This window comes from Podarcis filfolensis (assembly GCF_964270895.1).
Source record: "Podarcis filfolensis genome assembly, chromosome: 15".
Lineage (NCBI taxonomy): Eukaryota > Metazoa > Chordata > Lepidosauria > Squamata > Lacertidae > Podarcis > Podarcis filfolensis.
In genome coordinates, this window is record NC_139618.1 from 15,583,150 (window position 1) to 15,593,093 (window position 9,944).

The window sequence follows — 9,944 nt, forward strand, 5'->3', positions numbered from 1 at the left end:
TGGAAGCTTTTCATACTGTCACGTTGGACACTTTAACCAAGAACAGGCAATCTGTGGCCCTCTGGATGCTGTTGAGCCTACAGTTCGCATCACCCGCCCTGACCATTGCATTGGCCATGCTGACAGGCTATGGGACCTAGGAGTCCAACAACATGTGTTCCCCATGCCAGGCCTAAACTTTCAGCCAGACTTCCACTGCAGATAGTTACATTCCCTCCAGTCCTACCAGTGGAAACCATTTCTCCTGCTGCTGGGGTTGCTGCCTTCAGTGTAAGTTTCCAAAGACACCTTCTGTTAGGCAGTGGTACTGGCATGCCGTGATCACATCCCACTAGTGTGTCTAAATGCTGCCCAAATTGAACACACCTAAGGGTTGGTACCTGGCACATTTTTAAAAATACATCCATGCAGTTCTCTAAATCTTTTTGTAGGTTATAAATGTGAGATTGACCCACATTCATCAGCTATTACCTTTTAAAGAGAGATGGTCCGTATCTTATTTCTGCTGTGTATCTGTTGCTGTGTCCTGGATTTCTTACCCATTTAATTGTCACAGATACAGTGTGAGTAACCTGAGGCTCTGAACCCTTCTGCTATCTGCTGAGCTTTGTTACGATAGGGAGATTCAGCCCCAGCACATGAGCTCTTTTCTAAAATTGGTCCCTCTCTAGGTGATGGTGTTTTCACAGATTTTTTCCATGGTGAAAGGGCAGAATGTTCACTACCTGCTTTTTATGTTCTGTGATTTTGAGATCTTCGAAAGATTCCACCAGACATGATCAATCTAAGTCCACCAGGCTTGATACCTTATTTTGTTTTATTTATATTTCACTGCCCACCCCATTTGACTGAAAGAACTGTCAAGGTAGCAGCCAATTGAAAGCTACAATCCTTTGCCTGCTTACTTTGGAGTAAGGCCCAATGAACAAAGGAGGAGTATCGTAACATAGGATCAAGCCTCACATAAATGAACAGTTATTGGCTGGTTCTGCAGGGTAACCAGTCACAGCTAAGACATCCTTCAGGGTAGGAGGGCTGCCTTGGTCTAGCCCAGGTGTAGGGAATCTTTGGCCCTCCAGATTTTGCAGAACTATAATGCCCATCATCCGTGGCCCTAGGTCACACTTGCTAGGGATGATGAGTGTTGTAGTTCAGCAACAGTGTGGAGTGCCACAGTGGACCCAGCCCTGTCTTCCCCTTAAGAGGCATCAGTCAGAGCCTATTTTCTCCAGGTGCTGTGAGATGGTGGGATGTGCCCAGAAGTGCAGTAGTTGGCAGTTTGGGCTCACCATGTATGCAGAAAGTTTGCATTTCTGATGTTCAAGAGCTGTACCTTATCCCTGAAAACACAGGATTCAAATTATGACACAGCTGTATTTGTGAGGAGGGCATTGGTGTTCATTCAGATTGCAAATGGGTACCATGCAAAGCATGCTCCACCACTGAACTATAACTCTTCCCTTAAAAATGTTTCTAGTCCTCATGATTAACGACCAGAGTTGAAATAGGAAGCTGCCGAGTCAGGCCACTGGTCTATCCATTATACACTTAACTGGCAGCAGCTCTCCAGGGTCTCAGATAAAAAGAAACCTTTCCTTCTCTACCTTGCTGAGGACTAAAGTGAGCACCATCTGCATACATGCCTATCTGTAAAGCTGCTTTTTCCCACGTGTTGATTTTCACTGCTTAGGACTCAGTTAAAAAAATTAATAATAAATAAATAACAAGACCGTTGCCGCTGGGCATGTACAGAGTGCGTTAAAGCTCCGCCCTCCCGCATGCGCACGGGAGTGGAACCGGCTTCCGCATGCGCAGTGAAGGCAGACTCGCTCCCTTGGGCGGGGCAAGGGCGCTGACGCGTTACGCACGGCGGGTGTGGGGGCAGTCGCGCGCATGCGCAGCGCGGCTGGGCAAAGCTGCTGCTGCTGCGGGAGCTGGCGCTGCCGGGGCCACGGGCGCCATGTCGGGTCGCTCGGTGCGGGCCGAGACCCGCAGCAGGGCCAAGGATGACATCAAAAAAGTTATGGCGGCCATCGAGCGCGTCCGCAAATGGTGAGGGGACGGGGGGAGGGGCCGCGGGTGGGAGGGGCTTGGCGGCGGGTCAGCCAATCCTCGGCGGCCGCGGCCTTGGTGACAGTGGCCCAACCAACCGACGGCAGCCGTTTGGCGCGATGGGCGGGGCCTTCCTGAAGTGGCCAATCGCATTGTGCTTGTTGTAGAGGTGGGGTTGCGGGGAGAGATGTGCTTGGCGGGGCTGCCGGCCAATCATAGTTCAGGGGCGGGTGATGCCTGGCTGCTAGGATTGGCGTGACGCTTGGCCAGTCGCTCCGCAAGGGACCAGGAGGAGCGGGGGACCCAGTTGTCATGGGGACTGGCTAGTCTACCTGCCGCGGACTGACCCAGTTTGCTGGAGAGAGAAGCTCTTGCTTAGTTGGCGTATGCCGCTCAATTTGCACATGCGTTCCTTGCTTATTTACATATTTTACGCTTTTTTCTGAGCTCCTTGCCCTAATGGTTTCTACAATCCTCCCAACAGCCTTGCGAGGCAGGTCTGGGGGAGGTGGAAACAGTACGTAGGCATTTTATTCCTTATCATTGCCTCAAATGGAGCCTCCAGAGAAAGGGGCAATCTACCTTCATGCTCTGCTTTTCATGGAAGGCATGGGGCTGCTACTACTGGGAGTTCATGCCGGGAGCTTTTCCCAGCCCTACTTGGAGATGCTGCCAGGGATTTGAATCCTGAGCTAAAGGCCACTGTTGCAGCTTTATCTGCGATTATGGGGGCAGCCAAAGAAAGGGCCTCATCTGATGTCCTGAGACCTTCCTAGATGACTGCTTTCTTACCAGGATGGTAGCCTGGATGGGCATACCTGGGTCTGATGCAGCAAAGCAGTTCTTACGCTCCTACTTTGTGTTAAGTCAGTAGCATCAGGTTCCTTTTAGCCACGGTATAACCCTGATTGGGGCATGGGGACTGCTGTTTATCCCATTGCCTGAGCCTGCCAGAGAGAGAGAAAGAGCTCCATAAAGCAGAGACACTGAATCCTTTTAAATTCCCTGTGGAAAACCTTCAGGTGCCAGTGGATACCAGAGGCAAAAGATTGGGGTGCCCTCTTGACCTTTATTGAGTAGGCTACATTCTGGCCGTGCCAAAGTCAATAGGTGCCTCTCTCCATCCAAGGCAAGTGAGACGCATCATCATAGTTCAAGGACACATTCAAGGCAGGTAGATGTGCTCTGGGAGAGCATGGGCATGACCAGGAGCAAAGGGCAAGGGGCCAGATTTAGCACACAGTCCTACAGTTCCCAACCCATGCTGCACAGTTTCTCCCTGGCCTCATTGCAGCCTCAGAAGGCAAAGGCAATTGCCCAGTGGGAGACACGTGGCAGGAGTAGGTGGTGATGTTCACCTTCTTCATCGTTGTGGTTGCACCTAATCTCTTTCATTATCCTGGCTCAGGGAGAAGAAATGGGTGACGGTGGGAGACACATCCCTGCGGATATTCAAGTGGGTGCCTGTTGCTGACAGCAAAGAGGTGAGGGGATGAGCACCAAGCCCTTCTGGGGAGCAAGAGAAGGAGGGCTGTCTTCCAACACTAAACAGGGGCTTGGAGGAGCCCCCTCTTTCCCCCTCCCCATTGTAGGCATATCCAAATGAAGCATCAAAGGGTCACTTCTGTCTCCTGTGGATGCAGGAGGCAGACCAGGGTGGCTGTCTGGTGTTCGATGATGGCAATTTTGCCTAAGTGTTCACTTGATTGTCTTGCTTTGCCAAATGAAGAACACCCTGCATTTGTTTGGCTCCAGTTTTCCATTCTACAAATACCATTTTGAATTTTATTCCTGCCTCCTTGGGTGCCCAGTTTTGCATATGCCACAAACATCATCATCATCATCGTGGTTACTATTATAATTCATTATTAATATCTGCCTTTCCGCCAGACAGGGACTCAAGGCGGCTTACACAAATTAAAACAGATAAAATAAAATAAGCTTACAACATATAAAATATAATCATTAAAAACTAATCAAATTCTAGTAGGATTAAAACAACAAGGGGGGACCAAATGAATGAAATACAGATAATAAAAACAGCACAGCACTGTTAAAGCCCTTTCCTTTAAAAAGCAATTGGTTTTGATGACGATTCCCTCCAAGATTGGAATGGGGAACCTGTGGCATTCCAAATGTTGCCATCTCCCATCACCCTTGGCTGCTGGGACTCCTAGTTGTTGGGGTCCAGCATCTGGATGCCACCCTCTCAGCCCTGCTTTAAGCCTGAGTACCAGACCCAGGGCAGAATCTTCTTTCGCATTTGTACCCCCACAACCTCCAGGCTGATGAAGCACCACTGATGAGTATTGGGGCAGCCTTTATGGTTTGTCCTGTCCCAGCGCTGGCAGGGGAAACTCACAACCTTATTTTTCTCTTCCTTCAAGAAAGAGAAGTCCAAAACCTGCAGCACTCCTGCTTCCCGGGAGCAGAACGGCTTCCCAGCTGAAGGGGCGGCCAACTCTTCACTCCTTCTGGAGTTCCAGGGTGAGTAGGCTGGGGAGCAAAGGGTTGCATTCTCTTGGGGGCAACTTTCTGGGGCCACGAGACAGTGGTGGGCAGGCCCAGAGACCAAAGTGGGTCGAGCAATTCATCCGATACTCCCCTTTGCCTGGTAGGATTTTGGCCACGCCAGAGTCAAAGGTTTCTACACACTCACACATCTCCATCCTCTCTCCAGGCAAGCCAAGAGGCCTTATCACGCTTCAAGGACACATTTCCAGCTAGGCATTAGCACTTGAGGAAGGCCTGTGAGGCAGGTGGCCTGGGCAACCTGGGAAGGAAGTGTAGTTTAGTGAGGCTCTGGAGGGCTGGATGGAGAGGCCCAGAGTTCTGCATTTGGCCATTATGTCCTCCTCTGCCTTCGACGTTGGCATGCCAGCCAAGCAGGAGACGTGGACCTGCTACAGTGACCTGTAAAACGTATGCCAGGAAGCAGAATTGCATTATTTCTCTGATTCTACATCATTGCGCCATCTCCCCGCCCCCCAATAGTTTGCATAATCTACTCTGGTTTCAGCTGGCGTTCTGGAAGGGGGCAGACACTAATTGCTCAACCATCACCAGCACTAGAAAGCCTATTCAGTGCCCCTCGCTTTTCATTCTTGAGACTTTAGCCAGATGTTTCTGAGAATCTCTTCGCATCAGAAGGGTTAGAAACATTGTGCTTGCTTTTTAAAATGAAAGGCTGAGGTTCTCAGGAAACAAGATTCCACACCCAGCTGGTGGGTTTCAGTCCTGCCTTCTCGCAGAATTGCAGTTGGCCTGCTGTCCTGACCAGAAGACTTTCTCAGCTTCTGGCCATCTGTCTGTGTGGGTGTCATCATCCGGTTTGAGGGTTGGACTTTTTAATTCCGAGAAAAGGTGAGTAAGAAGCGACATGATTGAAGTTTGTAAAATCCTGCATGGCCTGAAGAAAGTGGATGGAGAAAACATTTTCTCCTGCTGTCATAACACTAGAACTCACAGACATCCAGTGAAGTAGAACATTCAGGACAGATAAAAGGAAGGACTTCACACGAGTTAAACTATGGCGCTCCCTCCCACCAGAGGCAGTGATGGCCACCAGTTTGAATGGCTTTAAAAGAGGTTAGGCAAATTCATGGAGGGAAATAAGGCTTTCAGTGGCTACTAACCATGATAGCTATGTTCTGCCTCCACAGAGGCAGCAATGCTTCTGAATCCCAGTTGCTGTGAGAAGATGCTGGATGAGATGGGCCATTGGTCTGATCCAGCATCATCATCTTATGTGTGCCCAGCTCAGTCTCCAGTGGGATCTCATTGAGCTGCAGCATTTGCATACCAGCCAATGGCTACTAGCCATGATGGCTGTGCATTCAGAGGCAGTGATGCTTCTGAATATCAGTTGCTGGAAAACAACAGGAGAGGAAAGTGCTTGGGTCTTGCTTGCTGGTTTCTCACAGGCGTCAGACTGGCTATTGTGAGAAGAGGATGCGAGACATTGACCTGACCCAGCAGGGCTCTCCTCATTTCCTTAGGGTAGGGAAGCTTGCATCTGCCCACAGTGGGAAGCCCAAGAGCAACCCATTCCAAACCAGGTGGCATCTCAGGTGTAGGGAACGCAGACACAGGAGCCGACAGTGCTGCTCCTGGCTCCAGCTCCTGAGGCAGCCTCTCCCTCCCCATGCATTTCAGATGAGAACAGCAACCAGAGCTCCCTCTCGGACACCTACCCACTCAAGGCGGACAGCAGCCTGGCCTCCAGCCCCAGCCCCCAGCAGAGTGAGTCCATGAGCCCCAGCCACGCCTCCGACTTCCGGGCTGACGACTCTCAGCCGCCCACGCTGGGGCAAGAGCCCTTGGAAGGTGAGTGGCTTAGCCCAAGGGGACTGTGGTGGGGCAGGGGAGGCCCATCGAGGGCGACCACTGACCTGGAGGGGAAGGGGCAGGTGGAGGTGGGCATCCCCTGACAGGCAGCTTCTACCTGGGGAAAGGAACATTTACGATCTTCGTCTGGTAATTCAACAGTGGTACCTCAGGTTACAGACGCTTCAGGTTACAGACTTCATTAACCCAGAAATAGTACCTCGGGTTAAGAACTTTGCTTCAGGATGAGAACAGAAATTGTGCTGCCGCAATGCGGCAGCTGCGGAAAGCCCCGTTAGCTAAAGTTGTACCTCAGGTTAAGAACGGTTTCAGGTTAAGAACGGACCTCCAGAATGAATTAAGTTCTTAACCCGAAGTACCACTGTATAGCCATTCATTGAGAGGGATAGGCTGACTACCATATTCCATGCATTGGCAACCTTGAGACTGGACTATTGCAATGCGCTCTATGTGAGGCTGCCCTTCCACTACCGAGCCAGGTTCAAGGTTCTAGTATTAATTTACAAAGCCCTGAACAACTTAGGTCTAGGGTACCTCAGGGATTGCCTTCTTTCCAAGGTTGATTATCAAGCTTCCTTGGTCATCCCCTGAGTTGATGAGGTTCATTTCCCAAGCTTTTAGTGTCATCACCTCAGTCCTGTGGAACTCCCTGCCACTAGAGATTCAGTGGGCTCCTTCTGTGCTAGCTTTTTAACACTTTCTGAAAACACTTGTCAACTCCTGTTTCCAGAGCCTGCCCTTCCGCCCTCTGAAGTAGCCGATGAGCCTCCAACTCTCACGAAGGAAGAGCCGGTTCCTCTGGAGGCTGAGGTAAGGATGGTGAGCCAGGCAGAGTTAATTGGCTCTCTCTGGGATCTAGGGTTCGGGGGCTGGAGCATTCTAGATCCACGGCCCAGAAAACTGGTGTTAGTTCAAGGAAACAACGATGTATATAAAAAGCAGAATTCCTTAAATGCCAAGATCCAAGTTTGGGGCACATACTCTTTGGTGAGTGAACCCCAACAGAAATGTAAAATCACAAAACATGCAGGAAATAAAAGTGTGGAAATATAGGCTGTTAGACCTTTCTGGTATGAGTTCCAAAATTTCCTTCTTCCCCCAGCAAAGGATAAAGACCACATGCCTGATAAGCTAAAAAATAGTTTGCTTACAAGCTCTCCAAAGATCAGATTCATGTGCTTCAGAAAAGGTTTCACAGGCAGTAAAACTTAGCTGTTACAAAGTGGTGAAAGTTCTTAAATTATTGGTACAGGAAATCAGGAGTGGTTTTTGAGAGCCATGTGGCCCGAGCTCAGGTAGACTGAGGAGGAACAAAGGCTTAATTACCTGGTCCCTCCCAAAGTGAGCTAAGCCTGACAGGACAGCTTACTCTATGGTCTTAACCCCTTCATGCATTAATTTGACTTCAGCATGTTGCTTATATGAAGTTGGTTTTCCCACATGGAGATTCTGGAGAGGGTTTCCATTTGGGGAGCACGGCTGCAGCCTTTCTACTAACTAACTGAATTTATAGCCCACCCTGACTCAAAGGCTTAGAGAAAGTGACAGTAGTACGGTAGGTTTTCTTAAAGCTCATAGCTCTGAATGAACCAGAGAATCATAGAACTGTAGAGTTGGAAGGGACCCCAAGGGTCATCTAGTCCAACCCTCTGCAGTGCAGGGGTCTCAGCTAAAGAATCCCTGACAGAAGGCCCCCTAACCTCTGCTTTAAAACCTCCCAGGAGAGTCCACCACCTTCCAAGGGAGTCCGTTCCGCTGTTGAATGGCCTTTACCCTCAGAAAGTTATTCCTCTGGTTTATTCGGAATCTCCTCCTTTGCAATCAGTTGGCAGCCCTGTGCTAGAGAGAACAAGTCAGAGCCAGGCTCGGTATGTAAAGCAGCTTCTTGTGTTCTTCTCCTGCAGGTGCCTGGCACAGAGGAGGATTCCGGCGCGCCTCCGCTCAAGCGATTTTGCACAGACCAGAACGCCACGTGCCAGGTGGCCTCCGAGAGCTAGCCAGCTCGCCCGCTTCTGCCCCGTCCCAAGAGCCACCCCACCCCCAGGATGCCACTCTCTCAAAGTCGGCATCCTCTTCCACCTCCGCTCCCCCTCCAAGAATCAACTTGCTGTTCCCACGGCCCTTCCAGAGGCCGCCTTTCTCCCCCTACCACCCCGTGCAATATTTTCCCGATGCCCCTCGGAGCCAGCTGGCCACATCCTCCCAACCCGCACGCCTAAAGGACAAGGCGTTGCCGGGGCTGCTCCTGTCTGCTTTTTAATTTGCCCTCTTTGTGGCTCCGGGGGGCGACCCCTTGGGAGGTTTCCATAGGGAAAGAGGAGTTGTCAGCACTTAACGGGCAACCGCGAGGTCCACGCACCCCCTCTCCTCCTGCAGGGAGCGAACGACTCTCTTGCGAGGAGGGGCAGGGCCTGGCGGGGAGCCCAGCTGGGATGCTGTGCAATAGTTGTGGGGTTAAGCCATTAGCACTGGAGCAAGCCAGGTCTCTGCCCACCAAGCAGTGGGCCCTCGCTGGAGGTGGGATATGTCCGAGGAAGCCAAGGCTGCCTTGGCTGGGGTCAGGTGGCCAGAAGGCACCCTCCCTTGCCAGCGGGGCTGGCCTGGCCTTGGGGGTCAAGGAGGCCGCCCTGGGCACCAAAGGGACCCTGCAGCCCTCATGGCAGGAGCAGCTGCCACCGACCCCCACGGCCCCTCCTGCCTCTGCAGACCTGTCCCCCTCCGTCGCGATCTGCGTGTGGAATGGAGTTTGCGATCGAGGCCCTGCTGTGGCGCGGAGTGCCCAGCCACGCAGGGAAGCAAAGAGATATTTTAGCACTGAAGAGAATATTTTTAAAATTAAAACTATTTGAAGTAATCCCTCTCTCTGTGTGTATGTGTGTTGGGAAGCGGCGGTGAGTGGCTTGGGCTTGGAGATCCTTTGCTAGATGGACCAGGCCCTGGCAGGTGGGGGAAAGGGGCAGGAGAAGAGTCCCAGCACAGCCATGGCCAACCTTGTGCCCTCCAGATGTTTTGGACTAAAAGTCCCAGGCAGCACAACCCTCACTCAGTCCTCAGCATTGGCTAATTAATCATCAGATTAAGACTACTCCACACCCAACAGGGACGGGAAAACCTTTCGAACATCGAATATCACTGTGGAAAGGTTGCAATGTTCAGGGTTTTCTTCGCACAGCACATATTAAATGTGAAGCATTCTCCCTCAGGAGGCAGGGGTGGCCATCAACTTGAATGGCTTTAAAAGAGGATTAGACAAAATCATCGAGGAAGAGAGGGCTATTGATGGTTACTAGCCACAACTGCTATGCTCCTGGGGTGCCAGTTCCTGGGGGCTGAGCCCTTTTGGGTCCCCTGAATATGTTTGGCTTGGGGGCTGGGCCCCTCAATGTCCAAAAAGCACAGAGGCAAAACGTGGAGCCGAGCACAGCCAGTGGCCGGCTCCTCCTCCTGCTGCCATGGAGAGGAAGGAGAAGCCTTTTTTGGACTTATTTAAAGAAATATGAGTTTGATGAATTTGCGAGCGGGATTTGAAGTATGACCAACAGAAG

The 9,944-nt window shown here is 51.1% G+C and overlaps 1 protein-coding gene across 1 annotated transcript; it reads left to right on the forward strand.

Annotated features, from left to right (window-relative positions):
* The first annotated feature begins 1,878 nt into the window (after window positions 1-1,878).
* On the forward strand, window positions 1,879-9,253 carry BCL7B (BAF chromatin remodeling complex subunit BCL7B). The gene is given in 7 exon segments (XM_083588212.1): window positions 1,879-1,947; window positions 1,949-2,052; window positions 3,461-3,536; window positions 4,440-4,539; window positions 6,208-6,378; window positions 7,130-7,209; window positions 8,304-9,253. Coding segments are annotated over 7 exon segments (678 nt in total). The 5' UTR covers window positions 1,879-1,893; the 3' UTR covers window positions 8,397-9,253.
* The last annotated feature ends 691 nt before the right edge of the window (window positions 9,254-9,944 follow it).